General features: G+C 36.2%; 1 protein-coding gene across 13 annotated transcripts in view; it reads left to right on the top strand.

Annotated features, from left to right (window-relative positions):
- Positions 1 to 22020, top strand: part of QKI (QKI, KH domain containing RNA binding) — a 153858-nt gene that overhangs the window by 70309 nt on the left and 61529 nt on the right. For 8 of the 13 annotated variants that reach the window (XR_005256171.1, XR_005256170.1, XM_038130609.1 and 5 more), the window contains exon 4: positions 14320 to 14370. The exons of the other annotated variants lie outside the window; for them this stretch is intronic. Coding sequence is in view for 6 of the 8 variants with exons in the window: in XM_038130609.1 (XP_037986537.1) it covers positions 14320 to 14370 (51 nt within the window). In the remaining 2 variants the exon portion in view is untranslated. The remainder of the gene's footprint in view (positions 1 to 14319; positions 14371 to 22020) is intronic. 13 annotated transcript variants of the gene reach the window in all.

Genomic DNA, 22020 nt, shown 5'->3' with positions numbered 1-22020 from the left:
TGCATGCACACTGAATATGTCTTTAAAAATTTGCTTACAACTCAAACCAGTTCTGTTTAAAGTGTGTGTTAAGCATATTCATGAAAGGATGAAAGCTTATTTGAATGTTTGCTAAGGCCAAGTACACAAGTCTGTTTTTCTGTTATAGAGAACTTGTTACTCTTATAGTAGTAGAACACTCCAAGCAATGCTTGGAGACTGTTTACTTAGTAGAATCTGATATTCTGTGTAAATTATCTGATTTTTAAGTGCCACAATCTTGCCATGGAACAAACACAACACACAGCATTTATGCTTTCTTGATGCATTTGTTCATGTTAGTGATTCTTGAATGTAATTTGACTCATAATACATGACAGACAAAATCTTGTCCTAACCTTAACAGCTTGAAATGAAGAAAACATTAGGCGGGTTTTGGGTGTTGAAAGATCTGCAGAACAGGGACTGCATTCAGGCAGTAGCTTTCATAGGCCTGACAGAATGGCTTAACTGGCAGCTGAAGTAACAGGAAAATTCTGGCTGTCGGGAAAAAAAATGGGAATCTCAAATTATTGGTTGGTTTCATAAGAGGGTGTTACAGAATTATGTCCAAAGTTTGATAAGAATGGATGGAATCAGTACAGGGAGGAGATGTCTAGTCAGTATAAAAATGATAAGAACTTGACACAGTTGCTGGGAAACACCATGATGTTTTGATGTGTGAAGAACTAAAGTTTGTGGGAAGTGAACATATGTATAGTACTGTGGAAAGTAACCCAAAATAATTTATGGAGCAGTTAAATTTTCACAGCCAAAGCTGTAGGAAATTTTTTTTCTTATGGAGTCTTACATAGAATCATGGGCTATACTGAGTTGGAAGGGACCTTTCAGGATCAACCCCTGGCCCTGCACACCCCAACACTCACACCACATGCCCAAGGAATATTGTCCAAACTCTCGTTGAACTCTTCAGGTTTGATGCTGTGACCACTTCCCTGGCTGAGTCTCTCTCATTTTCCTCTCTTCTTTCCTTCCTTCCTTCCTCTTCCTGATGTTTCTGCTACTTTGAACCTAGGTCAACTTTTTGGGTTTTTTTCCCTCCCTCTTTTATGAATTTCTCCCTTGTTTCATAAATTATATTAATTTTCCTTGATTTGACATAAGGTTCGTCTTAGTTCTCTCTAGAAATCTTCTCTAGCTATCTTTTTCCACCTTGGTCCTTGAGTACCTCCTTCTCACTGGTTATGTGCTTTATAAATTATTGTGATAAAAGGAAGGTTAATTTCCATGGTGCTTCATTTACTCTCTGAAAATACAATCAGATGACATGAGAGTGCACTAAAATGAGTTTTGGTTTCTAGCAACACTTTACATCATGGTAGCAACACTTTGTATTGCATCATGGTAGCAAATGATAAAAACACTGGTGTTTAAAAACAGAGTTGTAAGTGGGGAATCTGAGTAATGCAGGCAAGGAAGATTACACAAGGCAAAAGGAAATAATGACACACTTCTCATGCTGCTAACTAACAAACAGTTAAAATTGTTTAGCATGCATAAGACTGAATGGGAAGAAAAAAATCCAACAGTGAAAATATACGAAGAAAATTAGTTCCTGAGAGTCAGAGTGATAATGCAAATTCACCAGTGTGCTTGCCTTGAAGTTACTGGAATATGAACTCTGAATGCAGTAGTTTTTGAAGAGCTGTGGAGTGTAGATAGCAAAGTTGCTCTCACACTTGGCTAGAAGTTTATGTAGGTAAATTGTAGGTGTGACATGAGGATTGAGTAGAAATAAAAAGGTTAATTAGTATCTCAGCTAGAATTCCTGAAACCTTTTTGATTCCTGACACAGCTAGAAATAGGCAATGTAATTATGAGCCAAACTGCCCTTTCTTTTATGCATCATTTTAGAAATGTGCTAGTGGTATTTTTGCATGCACAAATGGAAGGGATTTTACTTCAAGAGCAAAGAACAGCCTGTTAATTGATTGCTTTTATCTGGCATGTGGGCAGTGAGTGCATATAACTTAAATGTTTGGATGTAAATACTTATGTAAATTATTATACTATTTTTTTTCATGTCTGGTAAATCTGATTTAGGTATTACTTTCTTCCTAATCTTCCTGTAGTGTTCTGTGATCAGGTGCTGTGGCACAAGGTTGATATGATTGTTTCCAGTGAGGGCAGTGTTTCATGGAGTTGGATGTTCTGGTATGGGGTTATTTAACTATCTGGAGGGTTTTTTTTGAAATTATTTTCTTCTATATTGATTTGATACTGGTGTTGTGGTGATTTCTTTGTTAGATTTTTTTTTAACACTGTGATAGTGAAGCTGTGGCAGCACTGGGTCTATTCTGTGGTAAAGTTGCTGTGAACTTTATCAGTTGTATGTTTCCCTTGAATAAGAAAGAAATAGTTTTCTGAAAGATGGGACCTATTACATCTCTGCCACGGCTTGTGGGCTCTTTGGAGTATCTTTATAAATGTATGTCTGGACTGTTCAGTCCTGAGCCACACAGAAACAGTTAATGCTTCTGTGGCAGTCAGAGTGATAAAGAATTGAAAACCATGTTTAGCTGACTGAATGCACCTGAAGTACCTGACTGTTTTAATTGATCCACTGACAGAATTATTTCAGAGCTGCTGAAGATTCTGAGCTACTGATTTCAAATGTTCCCATATTTACAACCATATGTATTCAAGGGAATTTAATTTTTAAGCTGTTGGGTGTCTTGGCAGATATTTTAACTGGCTTGCTGAACTAGTGAAATTGCTGATACATACCTTCAAGAACTAAAAGCTAGTAGTTGACAAATTTTAGATTTAATATTAAATTTTATAGAGAGAGATAGAGGTTCTTCTGTGCTGATAAGGTGTATTGTAGTCATTTTCCATCTAGTAGTGATCCATAAATGACCAAGCAGTCTTTGAGGTGGCTGTAAGATACTCCCATGTTTCAAGCTGACAGTGCTGGAATTGAATGTTCACTTAAATTTTGACTGACAAAAAGACCTAGAACTTAAATCTGTTAGCTCACATTGACTCACAACAGCATGAATCAGAAAAGGTCTTAAGATAAGCTGTATTACAAATCGAAATAAGTGATAAATTTTAAAGTTACATGGTTTGAAATACTGAAGCTACTCTGGAAATTAGTATGCAGTGAGGACACAAGGGTTCTGCAAATACCAAAATTGGTTTTTGCAGCCTGACTAGTGGAATTTTTCAGTATCCAGCCTTTTAAATGATAAGTTCAATTTAGCTTGAAATGTACCTTTTTGGACTGGTTCATTTGGTAGTAAAATTAACCCTCCTTAAAAAAAAACAACCCACAGTTTTCCATTTCTAAGAAAAATCAGATATACTCCTGCAGAAACATTTTGAAGAGGAAAACACATTTACTATTGATTATGTGTTTCAGCTCTTTTAAGGAAGGCTGATTTGGTTATTGCAGGCTTCAGACCTCTTACTTGCAGTCAAATATATGGTTCATGACTTATAGTAAAAGAATCTACGAGGTAGAATAAGGTGTAATGATTTTAATTAAGTCATACCTGGCGACTTACTTGTGTTCCTGTTAAACTCTCTTGCAACTGGCTGATTCTGCAAGTCAGAATATTAAGTGTCATAGATTTGATTGGACGATGCTGTATCACCAATCTTGCCAGAAGCAGAAATTGGCAAGAAATGTGGCATTTTGAGCATGCTTTTTGGATCCTGGTATTTCACAGTAGTACATGCAAGACTTTCCCAGTGTCTTCTTGGAGGACCATGTAATAGATGAAGGATTGTTTGCAGGAGACTGGGAGGGAATTATTCAGGTTCCCCTGTCAGCTGTATAATTTTTTATGTTAGGCTGTAGTGGGTAGGAGTTCAAATACACAGGTTATGTTTGCTGCTCAAACAGTTGTTTACAGTGACCCTTAGGGAAGAAGCAGCAGAAGGAATATTAGCATTGCATGGGCAACAACAGCAAGCTGACAGGCAATGAGTTTTACCTTACTGGAGGGTTAAATAAGGCTCCTGTATTGCAAGGGGAGGGAAAGGGAAAATCACGTTGACTATTTAGGGGAGGGAAAAAAAAAAAAAAAGGAAATTTGAAAAATTTGAAGACCCTCAAAATGTCTGATAATTTGTCACGTACATATTCATCTGTTAGCTCATAAATGTCAGTTCTTGTAAAAAGCCTTTCCAGCTTTTTCTTGGATCTGACTTTGCAGAACGTTTTGCGGCCTACAGCTGGGCTGCAGAGCTAAACTGATTTTTTTCAGGTTTTTGAACAGACCTCTGAATCAGGCCTGTCTTGTAATTTTTGCTGCTTTCCTGGCCTTGAAAAAGGATCTGTGCTCCTGTGAGAGACATCTTAAAGGATGGTTGGTGATTGTGGAATCAGCTAGGAAAACATTTTATTTACTTCAGTTACCTAGCTTGAAAGCTCAGCCTGAGGAAAGAACTGCTTCAGCTTCCCCTGTTAGTGTACATTTCTGCACAGCTGAGTCACTGAACGCATGGGCTGGCTTTTAGGGATCTTTCTTCCCCTCTCCTGTTAGATTGGAGGGGATTTTGTGGTCCTTTAGAGAAACAACCGACCAACCTCTGCCCCATCCCATTTTATTATTTTGTTTTAGAGTTTTGCAAGAACAAGTTTTCAAACTGTTGGTGGTTGTCCATAGCTGTGGGTAAGACTATTTTGTAGACCAGTCCATCTGGTTTTGCAGTAGCTGCTTTTATCTCGTCTCTTCAGAGCTGCTACCAAACATCCTTTCCCACCATTTTAACTAGCAATCAGTGGATCTCAAGCTGTGGACTGCTTCCTAGTGAAATATGTCACAAAGGCTCAAGAACCTATGAGGTCTAGATGCATGGGAGATCCTAAGTCTATATTTGTAATAGAAAGTATCTGTGGGCCTTCAGGGGAGAAAAAGAAAAAGGACAGGTGTCAGAATGGCTGTTCCTGCCAAAACTATACTAACCACATCATTTCATAGTGACTTCCTCTATATGAGCGTATTTGTAAGATACAGTGACAAATTTGATAATAATTCAGAATTGATTTTCTATATAGGATGAAAAAATATTGATATTCACAATTCAGTGATTTTAGCTATGACATTTACTACTAACGAGTTTGTCATTAAATATATAAATAAACGAGTTTTGGTTAATTTGATGATGCAGTAAGTTTTGATATTGATAGCAACAATGGTGGGGAAAATGCCCAAAGAGGATGATACATAGTTTAAACTTAGTTAACCACTACCATGAATATATTAAAGTAATTGTAAGATCGATTTCGTTCCCTGATGAGTGGTGTTCTGAGTAATGTGCACTCCCATTGCTTCTAAAACACTGATAAATGCAATCTGTTGGAATGTTTTTTAAGACAATAGCTATTTAATGAATAGCTTGTGTGTACAGGAGAAAAGAATAAGCTTGATTGCTTACAATCTGACATTTGAAAAAGCATTTTTTTGGATCTCTTGTATTTGCATATCTAATTACTATGTAATCAAAACTAAGTGAACTGTAGCTGCTTGAAACTAAAAAATGAAAGGCAATCATCTTTAAAGGGGGAGATATCCCACTCATATGCAAGCCTGTCTGAATATTAGAATTATATTCTTCTTGTGTTTAATTATAGGTGTCTGACTGAGCAGTAAATTTATGCCTGTGTATTAAAGGAGTGAATGTGACCCTGAAACATCAGCTTTCCTTTGTTGAAGCAAAGCATTCGCATTGAGAGAACTTAACAGTGTTGTGTGTTTTGGTGATAAGGGATTGTGCCAGAGTGGCTGTTAATTACCTGCTTTGTTTGATATGGAAAGTAGTGGTTCCACACTTTTCTTCCCACCAGTGACAGTACTCAATTAAAACTTGTATTAAACAGTGATAATGCCCTCGTTTATCTGGTGGAGAAGACGTGAGGTGAAGAAAATTAACAGGATATTTTCATCTGTTTGGAGACGGCTTTGGTTTTTCATGAACCTAGTGACAGTAAAGAAAAACGAGTTTTGTCCTTTTTGGTGTAGTAGTGTATGGTGAGCTTTGGTTATTTTATTTATTATTTAAATCTTTGTGACTCTTGAGTCCTGCTGTTTAACAACAGTGGCTGTAGTAGAAGCGGAAAAAAGAAACCTCAATTGCAGGGTTAGAGTTGCAAATTTGAAAGATGCTTGCTCTATCTTACTCCTTCTCATTCCTCTGTGTGAAGCATCTGTTCCCATTAGTCATTATTTCAGTGGTTTTTGAAAATCTGTTGTATCATGACGTGGCTTATATCTTACATATCTTACACGGCCGATTTATTTTTTTTTTATAATTCTAATTTTTGACTGAGTTTTTCTATTCCAAGTATGTGGAGCATGTTTCCTAATGCAGTCTGAGATGGGCTTCTCTAAGTGGCAGCTGGTTTTTGCATATATGAACAGAAATAACAAGGAGGAGTAAAGCAAAGAAGTTGACATAGAAGATTTGGTAGTCTTAGTTTATTTCAGATACCTATGCTGAAGAATATTCTAACAGTGAAAATATAAAAACTATATCAGTAGGCAGTAAGAAAGGGTATAAAATTGTTATAGTAACACTTGAATGTTTTTTATTTCATTTATCCAAAGAAATTAAGGAATGGGTTGATTGCTTTCCTTATGAAATTTGGAAAGTCTGTGTTCAGCAAGCTTGAACAGCTTTATTGTGGAGTGAAAGCTGAATGTTTGATGCTAGACTAATTTGGCCAAAAATGTGAAACAGTAAGTGAAAAGGAGTAATTACTGTAGCAGCTTTAAAGCCTGTACACGAAATTCTTTGGAGGAGCTCAGTGGATATGGCAGTGCATGGTAATTCAAGTAGAACTTCAGAGCTTCAACTATTAGGTGAATAGAGGTCACATGCAGAGTAAGAGTGGTTGCCTGCAGTAATTAGGCACAATTAATAAAGTTCGCCCAGAAGGCATATTGCGTGCACTGAATGGTTCTCAGTAATGACTGGTCTTAGAGATAACCATACACAAACAAACAAAAAAATCATTACAGATAAAAGAGTTTCCTAAAAGAATTTGTTAGGTGTGGACTTGAAAGATTTTCTTGTTTTGTTGAAAACCAAAACAGTGTCATTGTTAAAGAGCAGAAAGCTAGATTTTACTTTGTACTGGAACATTGTAATATCACAGGATGCAGGCAAAGTGCTGTGAAAAATCAGGCTTAGAAAAAAAAAAGTTATAATTGTGTGAATTGATCATGGTTTACAGAAAGAACACTAGAAAACCCACTTAGATCATAACTGGCATGTTTTTTAAGTAGTCTGCGCTTCTTTTAAAGTAAATGTTCTTTTGGGCATAGTAACTGATAAATTTCATTAAATTACTGTATTTAATAATAAGTTGCTACATGATTATTGGCTACGTTTTCTGTTGGTAATTCATAAAGTCAATAAATGTAGATTAGTTCCTACCGACAATTGCCCTTTCATGCCAAGTAAACAGTGATAAGCATTAAATCAGAACTTGATAAGATGTTTTATGATCTGGCATTTTGAAGTGCAGTTATCTCTGTCTGATTCTTTAACAGTTTTTTCCGGTTTTCTTTTTTCTGCACTGTAAGAAAACTCCATGGAATGTGAGTTTGACATGCATTCCGATTAGCAGACATACTTCATGGCGCAGCAGTTCTGCAGCAGAGACTGTTGGTGTAACTGTGTTAGTTCATCCATTTAGGATTAGGTTCTGCAGTGATTAGAGGGCTTCCTCTGCTCAAACATTGAATGGTCATTTCACTTTGCAGGTGAGCACTGCAGCCCATACTGTCTAGCCACAGACAGTTTTTGTAATCTCACAGCCACTCTGTTAAGGTTTCCTCAGACTATCATGCATTCAGTATAAATTCCCAGCCTCAAATAAAGTTGAAGACTCTTGTTCTTCCAGAACGAATAGTCTTAAATGGACATACTGTACTTTTTGTTCCCTGTAAAGAAAATGCAACAAGGCTGTCACATTTTTCTGCTTAAGTTGTTTTGATTACTTTTCATTGACTTTGCTCACTTGAAAACAATTTGTTAGCATTTTTTGAGTATTTTCTTTGTTATGTAGTTCAGTTAGAATTTTGAGGAACTCTTTCTTGTATTCACTGTGAGAGAAATTCATTTCCATGAATACAAAATACAAAATTTTAAAATAATGTTGTAATATCCAATTTTGAATAGATACTATTTTGCTGTATTTTCACATAATCTCTACATGCAGATCTTCTTGAAGAGAGGAAAATTTCTGGTTGAAATTATATGCTGTGTTAAGATGTGGAAAAGAATGGAACTTGACAATCGCCTTTCCTGGACCATTTTTGACGAGTATGCTTTCCCTGTATGTTCTTTACTATTCTTGTAGGACTTGCAGTTCCTTTTGGCAGGAATTGCTGGGTCTGATTGTGCTCCAGAGTGAAATTCCTAAGTCTAAGACTGAATGGGAATTGTCTTTTCCAGTCTAAGATTTTGTGGGGTTTTTCCCATTTGAGAAATGCCAGCTACAGTGCACAAATATGGTAAATTTCTGCACTCACCCCATGGACAGTTTTTCACAAGTTACATTAAAAAGTTGGACGAAAATGATTGTGTTAAGTTGTACTTGGTCAAATACGAAAAGTTCACTTTCTTGGTAACTCTGAAAAAAAAAAGTTTAACTTTTCTACCACTAAGCTTTAGGACATGAAAAATCTAGAAGCTGAGAGCTTGCAGCTCTCCAAATAGTCATCCAGAAGAACACTGTTAAGCATTCTGTTGACAGGGTTTATGTACCACTGAGGAAAATTCAGACCCTCTATCTCCCCCTATAATCTGAGTTGATGGTACTTGTCATTTGAAATATATATAAACCTGCTAAACATGCTTTTTTCTTTCTGATGAAAACAGTCCTGCTGAAAGCATGTCGTAAAACTTGGTTTTTATTGCAGAGATGCACAATGAATCATAATTTCCTGCAGGCTCAGATCCTGCCTGTGTAGGATCAACAACTAAAAAACTGAAAATGTGAACGATATTTTATTTATGGTTGGGACCTATAGAGTATGTCTTACATTTGTACTTGCAGGTTTTGGCTGCATAACAATGTACTTTGTGCATCTGGTATTTGAAGTATTCTCTCTAGTGAGGTCACTGAGCACAACTACCTAAATTTTTTTAGAGTACTCAGCAATAATATTGATGTTCTTTATCCCTTCTGTCCATTTTTTTAGCCATTTGGGCAGTTGAGCATGAGGTTGAGGTGTAAAATTTTAAAATTTACTGTGAAAGAAAGTAAGGAGAATTTACCAGTTAGCCCTGGGTATATCTGTGCCTCAAAGCTAAGAATTTTCTTTAAATCAGATTTTGAGTAATAGAGATTTCTCTTAGAGAAAATGTGAAGAATCCATCTAGAAACAAACTTTAATTCCCTGTATTAGTGGAGTCAAGTTATGATGACCTTGGATACACTCTAAACCAATTTTTAATGATTACTGTCAGAGCAGTTCTTTTTCTATTGAAAAGTAATGGCCTATGATATATTGAAGGCCAGATTAAATCATCCTGACTATTCCTTCTGGTCGAAGTCTCTGAAACTGGGAAAAAATTACTAGGAGATAAGCTTAAGTGTAAAAAGAAGCATAATGAGTAAAATGTATAGAATAAAATTTCAGTGTAGTATAATGTACCATCTAATTTATCAAAATCTTCCAGAGATCACAAAAACTTTTGTTATACCTGTACATATACATACAGTGTGTTTGTGTGTCTGTGTGTCTGCGCTGCTGAAGTAGATAACAATTCTGTAATCAAGTTGCATTTTATGTGTTTGGGGTTTTTTTCCCCTGTATCTGGTTTTGTGCATCATGGACTTCATACATTCCTATATGCTAAAATGAAAATAGCTTGTTAGTAAAGATCAAGCTACAATTTTGGTATTCCAGTATGGTTTGTTTACATCTAATCTCAGAGGACTAAAATCTTAATCATGTAGAATTACTTTTTTTTTTTTTTCCTTGATACATTAAATACTCTTACTTTGGTCATTCTGTGTGACATGTCTGTAATAGCCAGTCGTCATTAATCCTGAGCAGTATTCAGCAACAAGTTTTAATGATTACAGTAGTGCTCTTTTGTTGTGTGTCTTGTTACTGGCCTTAAATTAGAAAAACTCAAAAACTACACTTCCTTTAGACAGGCAGGGTTTTCGGAGGTTTTTTTGCTTGTTTCAAAAAAAGAAGTATGCTCACCTGTGCGACCAATTAGAAACTCTGCAAGGCAGATATTAAAAAGGAAGTGAGGCAACACAGCCAACAGGAAATGCAGCAAGTATAAGATGAACAAAATTAGGCCTGAGGGATCAGGAGGAAACTGAGAACAAGGTGTTAAGTCTCCACAAAATTGTGACAATAGTTGCAAAAGGGTTGTTTTCCTTATGCTTATTTATCTGTGATTTTTTTAAGTGCATTTTCTAAGATGATAAACAGTTTCTTGCTTTCTGTAACTGAGATTTTTCATATGTATCAAACTAGATGTCTGTTCACTCTGCTCTTCATACCAGCATTTACAGTTGTTAATAGTGTTAAGAGCCACATAATTACTTGGAGGATGGGGTTGAACGTTAGGACGTGCAGAACCTGCATAGTGCATGGAATTCAGTGTCCTGGGACTGTGTGTGATTGGTAATACACCACCAAAAAAACCTCAAGCTTGTTCCCCTATGTAAGAGAAACATTTGAAATGGAGAAAGTGAAAAGCTCACTGTGGAGCTGTGTACTAATGATTTCTGTACCTGGAGTTTTTGGTGTTATGTGCTTTTTCAGAGGTAATTTAGCTGCTCTTTGGACTCTCAGTGAACATATGCAGTGCAAACTTTCTTTTTTGGTGTAATTCTTTATTTTCTTAGTGCCTTTCTTATATGGGTATATTTGAAAAACTGTTGCATGCTTGTGATTTGAGTATATGTGGCATTTTTGTATACTATTGCATCATCAGATTTCGGAGGTTATTTGTTGGTATCTTCAGAATAATGAATGAACATCTCCTGCTTAAAATGGAGCCATGTTTTAAAACTCCAGCTCTTTATTGTTCTCACTTTGTACAGTTGAGCAACCTCTTATGTACTGTACCAACATGTTATCCTGCGTGTTGTATCATGTTAAAACAATATATTAAAAGAGATTAAATGTATTTAAGTGCCCAAATAAAAACATCCTGTCTTGCTTTGAGACACCTCATCTTTTTTTGATGTTCTTTCTTCATCCATTGATTTGTCTGTGTATTTCATGCTGTTTGTCTCCTTCAACTTTTTTATAGATGATGAGCTGTGCCTACTTTTTGTTTTGCATACACTGCAACTGCAATGCACGCCTTCCTTGCCTTGTGAAGCTTGAGTGTTGGTGTGCTAAATAGTTGTATGCTATGTACTAGGTCAGTCAATAAAGGTTTTAGTGCAGATGGTTTCCACCTTTTTGTCCCCATCACAATAATGTGACATCCTACAAAAGTGGAATGAATCATATTACTTCTGCCTGCAGGGTAAGGATTGGGGGCAGAACAGAGTGGATGTGGAGGTTATACAGTGTATGCTTGGCTGAGCATGACTTGCATTGGATTTGCAGTTTTACTGTTGTTGAGTATTAGAGTAGCTTGTTGAATAATTAAAATGTGTTTCACTAGCAGAGGGAAAAATCGTATCAACAACTTTGATGATTTTTCTGACTTAGGCAAGCACTTTTTTGTGAAGGTGTCTTTCCCTGTGAGACCATATGGTTTTGCAGCAAGAAGTTTTTGTATACAGTTTAAGCATTGTTTGTAAAATACGGCAGAAGATTAATTTATTTCAAATTCCTGTGGAGAATAGCATTGAAACTGATAGCTGAGATACTTCGATTTTTACTTGATTTGACTTGATTACTTAGATTTTTTTTCCCCCGAAGTCAGTCAGCTGCTTTTGTTCCATAACATTTAAATGGGATTTAATACTTCGTATGAAGCAATTGCATAGGCAGAAGAGGTATCAAGATAAATAGTATATGTACTATGTGTGGCATAGTAAAAAGGGTACTAAAACCATAATTTAAAAAATATGTTTATGTCATTCATATGTTTGGTAATCTTAAAAGTGATTCTACACTGTAGAAATACACTTTTCCTTAAGAAGGTGATCTAGTGGATATCGAAGTAACCACAGGTATCCTTAAATTAGAATTTATTTCAAAGTGTCTTTATTTGAATTTGCATCAAATTATGCAGGATTGATGAGGCTCATGCACTCTTAAGCAGAGTAATGCCTGAGCTCTAATCATATTAGTAGTCCTCAGAGGACAAAATCTTCTCCCTGTTGCAAATTATTGAAGGTTTTCTGTGAGTGGTATGGCACTATGTTTGGATTGATCTGATGGTCAGTTCCTATTAAAGGCCTTAGGACATCTGTTCCCACTGCTTCATGTGCATCCTCGGGAGTCAATTGAGTTTGTGAGTTTCCTAAATTGGCCCCTGCACAATTGTCTGAGCAGCAGGGGCAGCTCAGTGGAAGTAGGCAGACTCAGGGCTGCTATTTTCAGTGACAGCTGGTTGTTAAATAGACTCAACCTGCAAAGTTAAACTTCACCTTCACATTCCATGATATGAGATACATGTGTGTCTGTATTAAATTATTTTCACTTTAACTTCTAGCTTGCTTTGTCACCGTATATTTCACCCAGAAAAGTAAGCACTTTCTGATGAAAATCTTGTTCAGCAGAAAGGAGGGGAAAAAAATCTGTAATTTTGTGATTTTTTTTTCCTCATAGCTTTAAAACAGTTTTTTTGTGTGACCTTATTTATGGGGAGAAAAGAAATGCCTACCAAACACACCTCCTCCACCAACCAAAAAAACCACAAAAGCAAAATATACAAAAAAAAAACCCCAAACACAAGCCAATGGTCCCAAAACCCACAAACCAAAATAATCCCTTTTGAATTATGCCACTGGAGCATTTAGTTAAATGCCAGTATTGTTTGAATTGGTGCCTTTTGCATGTTGCAGCTGGAGAAATAACATTGTTGATAATAGAGAGCTGAGTTGAGTAACAGAGCTGTGGTAAAGATGCTCAGGTCTTTGGCCTATCTAATGTTGGTTTAGCATTTCAGGAAGATCACGTTCCATGTGTGTAATGATGAGGACCTTCTGCCAGTTCACTGATTTGGCTTAAAATATTGACTACAACCCTGCACTGGTTGAGTGTAGTTTTTCAGTGATATATAATTTATGAGAATTTGTTGTCTTAAATAGATTGTAAGGATGTACTTTAGATATATTTTCCTTATTTTTAGGAATCATGCTTTTATTTTTCTTGATGACTGCATGTTTTTCATTAGCAGAATTTTAAATTTCCCTTTTTTAAAAAAAAAGGGTTTTCCTTTTTCATATGATAATTACACAGTTGAAGTGTGGGTGGAAGGAATAGGAAGGGGCTTTCAACAATTATTTTGAATGGAAATACATGGTGCCATCTCACTTAAAACTAATGAACTATTCTACTTGCCCTAGTAGTAATGGGCATTAGTTAAAATAAACTATACTCTTTGCTCCTTTGCATCTAGCATAAATTTTAATTTTATTTTAGTAATGCTGTAAGATTAAAGATGCTAATTCTTAGGAAATACATTGCAGCAGCTTTTTTGTTCTGATAACTGCATCACTATAGCATACACAGGAAATGTCTTACAGGCTATATTAGTAGTGGAAGAGAAAGTCATGTTTGTCTTCTTTTTATAGCTAGCCAGTTCATGGATTTTTCACTTTTTTCCATTTGCAGAGATCTTCTAACAATTTTTTTTTTTACTTATTTTTCTTATTTTGAACCATAAAGAATCCCTGAAAAGGACTTGAGTTTTCCCCAATTATCTTTAATCTTAAAATTTTTAAAATACAACCTCAGTCAAATTTCTGGGTCCCCCCCCCACTCCCCCCCCCCTTTTTTTTTTCTTTAGCATCCACAGTGTTAAAACATAGATTTGTGTGCAAATCACAAATAGTGGTAGTGCAAGAATGCTTAACTGTGGAAAAGGATTTTGTATTATTCATCACCCAAACGGAGGAGAACTTGAAGAAGTAGTGATGAGGGGAAAAAAAGTTTGTTGTTTCTTCTGTGACTTAGCTTCTGTTGATTCTTGCACTGTTTTTCCTTTACTAGGTTGTGTTATGTTATGGCTTCTTGAAATTTTAGTCTCAAAGTGTAAACAAGGAGGAAGAATTAATGTACATCATAGGGTAAAAAAAAAGCCCTAATTCCAACTCTTCATGCCTCTCAAAACATCTTAAAGAAGCAAAATAGGGCACAAGCCCAATTTTTTTTTGCTTTTCAGGTCTCCTTTAAGAGCAGAGACAGCCATGATGCAGCAATTTTGGAGGTAGAGGCAAGTAAATGTTTTACTTTTTGTAAACATTCCAGTGAGTTTTTGCAAATCACCTATTATTTGAGGAGACTCTAGTTGAAAAAGAACCTCAGCCTCTTCCCCTTTCCTAAATTTGCTTTGTATGATTCTATGCGAGGAAGAATATATTTAAGCTTTTATTGATTGTAGACAGGTTTCACATCAGTTACACACTTTTGCAATACCCAATTGACATAAAAATATGTAGCTCTAATATTAGAAAGGTTTTTATGATAAAAATTGTCATTTTTTCTTTTAAATTTATCTACAAAATGAAAATTTGGTGGGTGGGTCATAAGTGATTTTCTCCTTAGAAAAATAAAAGAAGTGTTGATTGTTTATTGCCTCCAGCTACTGGTGTTCAAATCAGCTCTTTGGTGGTCTCACTTTGGACAGTTGAACAACCTCTTACATACTGGTACCAAACCTGTGACTATTTCTATGCTAGGGACATTTCTGAAAGCTCACGTTGAGTTTCTCCTGATGGCATCACATCGTCTTGAAGGCTGTATGAGTGGTACAAGAAAGACCTATCCATCTGTTTTGCTGGTTTGTTTTTTTTTTTTTTTTTGGACCTTCCTATTCCTTATTGTGAATAAAACTGGACAGTTTGCATCATTGCATAAGAATACAGGATTACATGTTTGAGAAAGTTTTGCTAAACTTTTGTTTTGTGAGATTGGAACAAATGATCTAGTCCATGTTAGAAGGTTACAGTGGGAACAGCAAAGAAGCTAGATTTTGGTCAGACAATGTGAGAAAATAGTTCAGTGGGTGTAAAAAAATTTTGCTAGTTAATAAGCTATATTGATCCAAATTAGTACCTGTGCCAGTTTGAGAAGGGAGAGGACAGGGAATAAGGAGGTGGGAGGTCAGGACCTGTCAGTTGGCAGTAAATCCTTGTCATCTCTTGGAAATGCATTTTGAAAAAAGCTGTAATGGTTGTGCTTTTCTGAAGAACAGGAAACATTTATATTGAAGAAATTGACCTTTCTTCTACCTGTCTCTCCGAGGATGTGAGCAAAGTGTGTAATTATTTTTGTCTTCAATTCATGTAGAATGCAGTCTTATTTTCTAAGGAGGGTGAAACATTGTAAAATGTAAGAAAAGCTTCCACATATGACCTTTTCTACCCAGTCTTATCTCCTTCAACTTTTGTAATTCAGAAGTATATTAGGTTAAACTGTAAAACTTTAATTTTTTGTAGGGGCAGATGAGCATGCAATCTGAAAACATATATAATGGATATTTTAATGAAAGAAGCTTGTAACTTGTCTCTTGAAGAGTAGAAGCAGTTTGTTTTTTTATTAACTTTTTGCATGTTTCTGATAGTGTACTGGAATATGTTTAAAAGTTTCTCTTTTTAAAATAGTGACTTGGGTAGCCCATCAAGGCTTTACTTCGCTTCTGTAGCTTCATATAGTAGTGACATTCTGTTTGCCTCTTTTAATCTGACCTGTATTTATTAATGATTTCTCTCTGCATTAATATCTTTGGTAGCTCAGCGAAATGACTAGTTAAGGGAATGTGTTGAAAAAAAACCAGAACTTGAAATTTTTCTTAATAAACCTTAATTTTGCATATCATGGTGACTTGCAATGGAGCTGTGATAATTTGGTCAGTTACAGATCTTAGTAGGCACACTCAGTTTCACTCAATATGGTACAAGTAAGGGTGTCAGCAAATTCTTTATTTAATGAGTTTTTTAGAAAATTTCATTCCTTTGGTGAATGTTTTTGGTCATTTTACCAGAATTTGTGGTATTCAAAAAGTTCTTGTGAAACCAGAAAGGAAGGATGATGAGGTCTCCTAAACAGCAGTTGTAGGACTGCTAATTGAATGGGATCTTGAAGGATGCACATCTAGACATTCTCTCCTGAAACCAGAATGCATGTAACTATTGTGATATTTGACTTTGAATCAAAATTATGACTAGCTTTCACTTTCTTCTATGGTTATGTTATGAGCAGGAGGTTTATTAAATGTTGTTTTCCAATTTAAAAAGTGGACATAATTTTCATAATTACTTCTTTACAGAAATTATTTATTTCATTAATTTCAAAAGGTTTTTATTTTAAATGTATTGCACATATGCTATATATAGAGCTGATGCTAGTGTACAGTGTTTTAAATGAACTGAAAAATCTGTAGTTTTCAGCTCAAGTGTAGACAATGAATAAAAACTTCCAAACTCAGACCTTAAGGACAGATTCATTGAAGGACCAGGGAACTCTCTGTGAAAACCATCAGAGAGAGTTTGAGGAGTTGCAGTGTTAAAGTTGTATTGCTATGCATTGGCTTTTTTTGGCTTTTTTTTTTTTTTTTGGTGGTGTTTGTTTGATGAAGGGGTTAATTTAAATTTTGTTTGCTTTGGGTTGGTTTTTCTTTAGTGGTTGTGTTGGGCTTTTTTGTTTGGTTGTTTTTCTTAAATCACTGTATTGAATGCAATCTGAGCAGTGAAGGGGGATCCTGAACATCCATCATTTCTGTGCTGTAGGAAAGGCTTCCCTAATATATTACCAGCAGTATTCCCAAAAGTCATTTAATATCAGTGCCAAGCTGGCACTCAGCTATACAGTCTTTGAATGGCATAACAATGATTTGTTTTAATCCAGCCTTGGGAACATGTGGCACATGCTGGAATACTCCTCATTCTGTAGTCATCATAATCAATAGAGTAGTTGCATGAAATTGGCCGTAAAGAAGGTTTGGAACAGTGGTCACACTTTTGAGTTATCTAGGTGGTAGCTTGGTTGTGTCAAATCCCATGTAATTGTAGCAAGGATTTGAGGCAACTGCTGCAATAAGTCTGTAATTGCAGACTGTGTACAAGGTTTCGGTCTTAAATACAGGGAAAACTTGTGTGCTGAGATTATTTGAGGCAGGAGTTCTGAATTCTTTCAAGGACTCGGCTTTAGTTTGTTAGCCAGTGTTTATTGTCAGTTCTGTACTCAGTGGAAAATTTAATTTTTCTGTATTCTTCGTAACAAAATTGAATTTATTTTTTAAATATGTTAGTTTACTTAATTTGCTTTAATATCCCCTGTGAAACTACACATTTTTAAGAAGATTCCAAACCTTTATGTCTAAGTGAACGTTATTTTAGAGCTAATCACTATGCTGTGAATGACAGGGGTTTTTTCTTTGACACACCCTTGCTTAAATACATGGGACATCGTGTGCTAGTTTCTCAGGTAAGCAACTGAGATGTAACATTTGAAGTGGAAGGAAGCTGATTGCTCTGCAGGCCTGACTCAGAGTGGAAACGGAGTTTTCAGAATACTTAACTTCTAATAGTAATTTATGTATTGAGGTAAGATTACATTTGGGGTGTGTGGCACTTCTAAATGCCAGCACGTCCCCTGGGCAGTCAGAGCGAGGGGCTCCCCACCCTCTGCTCCTTTTGGGAGTGGCTGGGCTGCTGTGTGTCCTGCCAGAGGTGTGACTGACAGCTGGCAGCTTCCTACAGAGGCAGATCTGCCTCTGCCCTCCTTTGTGCTCAGCCGGCTGCTTGTGGAATGTGTCACTGAGCCAGTTCAGCTTGCTGAACAGGCAAAACCTAATCTGACAGCAGTGGTTTGTGCTGTGTTAACTGGCTCTGGAAGGCCCCAGCAAGAGTTGCTGCTGGTACAAAGAAGAGGGAAGAAGAAAGGGATGGAGCCACTTCTCTTGTGGCAGTGAGCAGTTACCCCTGCAGCTGTGTTAAGCTGAAGTCTGTGGAGGAAACCCTTCTATACAAGAAAATTCATAATAGTTCTGTCTTGGGATTTGGGACAGTTTCTTTCTCTGAAGTGACAATGCAAGATTAGTGTTCTAATTATAAGAACAGACATTGTGCCTAAAGTTGTCAGTATTCACTGAAGCAGCCGCTTATGGAAAAGTTTGGTTTATGTTTAGCATTCTGCTTTCTTGTTAGCATTAGAGGCACTTCTAATCCAAATGTACAGGGTAGCATTTGTCTGCCTAGGCACTTGAGTCTTCTTGCTATCTTGGCACACCTAGAGGAAGCAGGAGTATATCTTTGAGGAAATCTCCAATGAAGATTCATCCCAAGAATTGAAACAAGAAAGGGGAAATAATAAAAATGCTAGGTATTATCATATCACTTGATGCACTATTTTTCGCTGAGGTCAGGATTGCAGAAAGTGCTTAATTTTATGATGAGAGCTGTTGTAACATTGATTACATCCCTTCATCTTGCCCTGTTTTTTCCAGTCTGACTCTGCCTGCTCTTGTCAGAACTTGGTTATTCTTTAGTTACACATGCAAATCACAAAGAACCATTCTCAAGAATTGCAAGATATGGATTTTGAGCTAAAACTTGGGCATTGCAACCATGTCAGCCTGGTCCTAGCAATAAAAACAGCTTTGCTTTCCTGCACATGGCCTCTTTCCTGCATTTGGTGCATTCTTGTAGCCCACAGGTAAAGTTCTGTTGGCAGAGTGTCACAGGTTACACTTATATATTCTGTCATTTCCCTTCCCCAGCCTGTCCCTGAACTGAAAAAAAAAACAGTGATGTTGAGTGTTTGTTTCAGCTCTTTTAATTTTTTCCTTTTTCCCCCCCCCCCTCGTTTCTCTGAGCAGATAAACAGTTTCTTTATGGCTAGGGAAGTTATTTGAGTTACTTGAAGTTACTAAACTACTACCTAGGTATGTTTGGTTTGAGTCATGAGCCTCTTTTTTAATTGCTTTGACAAACAGTAATAACCTGAAGATCACAATGTCCCAAAATAAAGCTAACAACATGTTAGTATAACAGTATTTTTATTTTACATTACAAGTCTCATTTGAGTTTATAGAAACAGTAGTAACTTCATGTTCTTAAATCGAGGTCACATTTTTATACATACAAAAGTAAAAAAATATAAACTTGTTACTTTTTTACTTCATTTTTTTGGGAGAGGTGAGGAAATAGGGAAGAATTGTTAGTTTTATTTTCTTAAATTTGGCTTCTATGCATAGTTGTATGCTGCATCTGAAACTTGGCCATCATATTGTGGGCTAAGAGGTGGTGCTTTTTAATTTTCTTGGCACGCTGAGGTCATGTTAATGTGTTCAATGTAAGTTTATGTTAAAACTATTCTGCAGTAACATCTTTGCATATTTTGTGCAAAGCTCTGGAGTTAGTGAAATTTAACTTCTCTTACTAAGTGCTAAGCAGTCTCAGAAAAGATGTTAATGTTAGTAATGGTGTATTATTGTAAATGTTAGCAGCATGGGAAAATAGGGAGGAAAAATTCTCTCTTTAAGAAGCTTAGTTATTTTGTAACAAAAAAAAGGAAAGGGTTGGCAGGAATATATTGCAATTTTACAAAGTTGTCTTCGGTATACTCCCTTAAGACCTTCACTAAGATTTATGCAGAGGAACCCCTATTGATATATCTTGTATTTTTTATCAACATGGGAGGCATGTGCAGCTTCTCCTCGAGGAAATGCTAACACAGAATGGTCAGATTTTCAGGCAAGGGCTGAGCCACAGGACTCTGGAAGCAATAGGCAAATGGAGAGGAAGGAAGTGGAAGTGTGGATATGTTGGCATTAAAATGGGAGGTATCAGCAGCTGCCTATTCTGGTACTTCCAAAAGGTCACTTAGCTGTTACATTCTTTCTCCTCTTGATATTTCTTTCCCCTCCTTTTCATTAAGAGGTCTGTAAATTCAGTTTGGAAAGAAAATCCTGTCACTTATTCCTGGTTATAAAAAAATTTTGAAATTTCACAAATTTATGTATGAATGTTCTGTCTTCAGAACTTCATAGGCTTTTAATGTAAATAAGTGAAAGTTTCTGGAATTCGTGTTTAGATTAAGCTGGAATAGCACCTGAAGAGGAGTGTGGGTATATTTTGATACTTCTTGACCCTTTCAGTATGTTTAGCATCACGTATATGTGGAGCTGTCATAAAAGAGCAGGAGCCCAGGGATTTGAGGATGAGTTTAGGTGCAAAATAGATCAATTTAACACTGAATTCAAATTATTGGTGAGGGGAATGTTAATACATTGGCCAGGTTTGCTGGCGAAGCAGCAATCAATTCCAAACAAGACAGAGAAAATAAAACATGGAATAGATAACTAAAAGTGGCTGAAATTCAGTAAAGACAAATGTCACAATTATGTGCAGCAGTTACTGTTGTTGAAAGTTACATGATAGTGCTTCAAAAGAGGAAAGAAAATGTTCTAAAACATGTACAATTACACTACTAGCCTAGGAGCTGATCATGCATTTGGCTAAGTTCTAGTGTCTAATACAACACAGAGTGCAGTTTTCCAAATACAGCATGCTGTAAATGGCATTCCAGATTGGAGTCAAGAACAATGGTTTGGGGCTGGGGTTTTAGTTTGTTGTTTTTTGTTTATTTGCTTGGTTTTCTCTTAACCATTTAAAAAGAAAGATTCTCAGAGAAATACTTGGGAGTGGTGTCCTGTGTAGACTAAAAGAGTCAGAAACCAATGAGCAGTTTTTTCCCTGTATATACAGTTGAGGAATAGTGATAGCACTTTACTGTAAACAATACAGTAAGTATTCCAAAATGTGAAATCACTGCTCAGATGTTTCCCCAGGCTCCCAAATCATTAAATCAGAGGTGCCTGTGATGCTGTCTACAATTTGTGATCATTGCAGATGAAAGGTAAAGTTTCAAATTAATGGAAAAATGAAAAACTAGGATGATTACATTGAAGCTGTAAATAAGAGTACACCTCAGTATGCTACCTATATGTTTTACTTAATCATTCACAACTGCAAAAACATTTCAGTCCTAAGTAAAAACACAGGAAACTAGCTCCTAATGAAAGTCCTTTATTGTTGGGCTGGGGATGCCTCCCCCTTTTTTTTCCCCACCCCCCATTCTGTGCAATGATTTGCAGGAGGGCAAAGTGGGAAGCACCTTCTGTGTTTCTGTGGCCCAGTATCAGGGCACTCCTGGAACACCACTTGGTGATGTTGGTGACTTTTTACCTGAGGCACTACTAGGATATTGATGTTCAGTTCCTGGATGTGTACAAATCACTGGATAGTTACATTGCATTTTCTTAAGAGTTGCAACTTCTTTCTTCAAGCAAATTTCTTGAAGTTGTCATGCCTTGAGTTAGTTTTGGAGCACATATTAGATCAGGTCCTTTTGCATGTCAGCACTTCCAGATCTCTTAGTATGAGAATCCCAGATGGAATATGGTCATCAGTTTTCAGTTTAATTAAGACTATTTTGCCTGTCAGCATGAACTTCAGCAGAGTTTTAGTTACCTTGGTGAGTTTTTGGGTGGAATAGAGGCATGTGTTAGCAAGGCTAGTACCTTGGTGTCCTAGTCTTCTTCCTGGGTAGAAGGAAATAAAATGGTAAATTAAAACATAATACTGGAATACTACCAAAATAAAACCTCAGATATACAAAAGAAACTTAATGTACTTAAAAGAGTAAATTCCATAGTATTATATAGTCACTATGGTATTACTGGCATGTTGGTTCTGCTTTGAGAGACCTTTTCATGTTCACAAAAACTGATCCACGGTAGATTTGTTTTCTATTAAATATATTTCTATATAATTTTAACATCCAGTTAATTATTTAAAAAATAAAAATCATAAAGTGTTTGAAGTAAATTAAATAATTTACTATATATGCATGGTACACA

The sequence above is a fragment of the Motacilla alba genome, chromosome 3, assembly GCF_015832195.1.
Source record: "Motacilla alba alba isolate MOTALB_02 chromosome 3, Motacilla_alba_V1.0_pri, whole genome shotgun sequence".
Lineage (NCBI taxonomy): Eukaryota > Metazoa > Chordata > Aves > Passeriformes > Motacillidae > Motacilla > Motacilla alba.
Note: the sequence above shows the minus strand (reverse complement) of the source record. Positions and strands in the feature narration are given on the sequence as shown.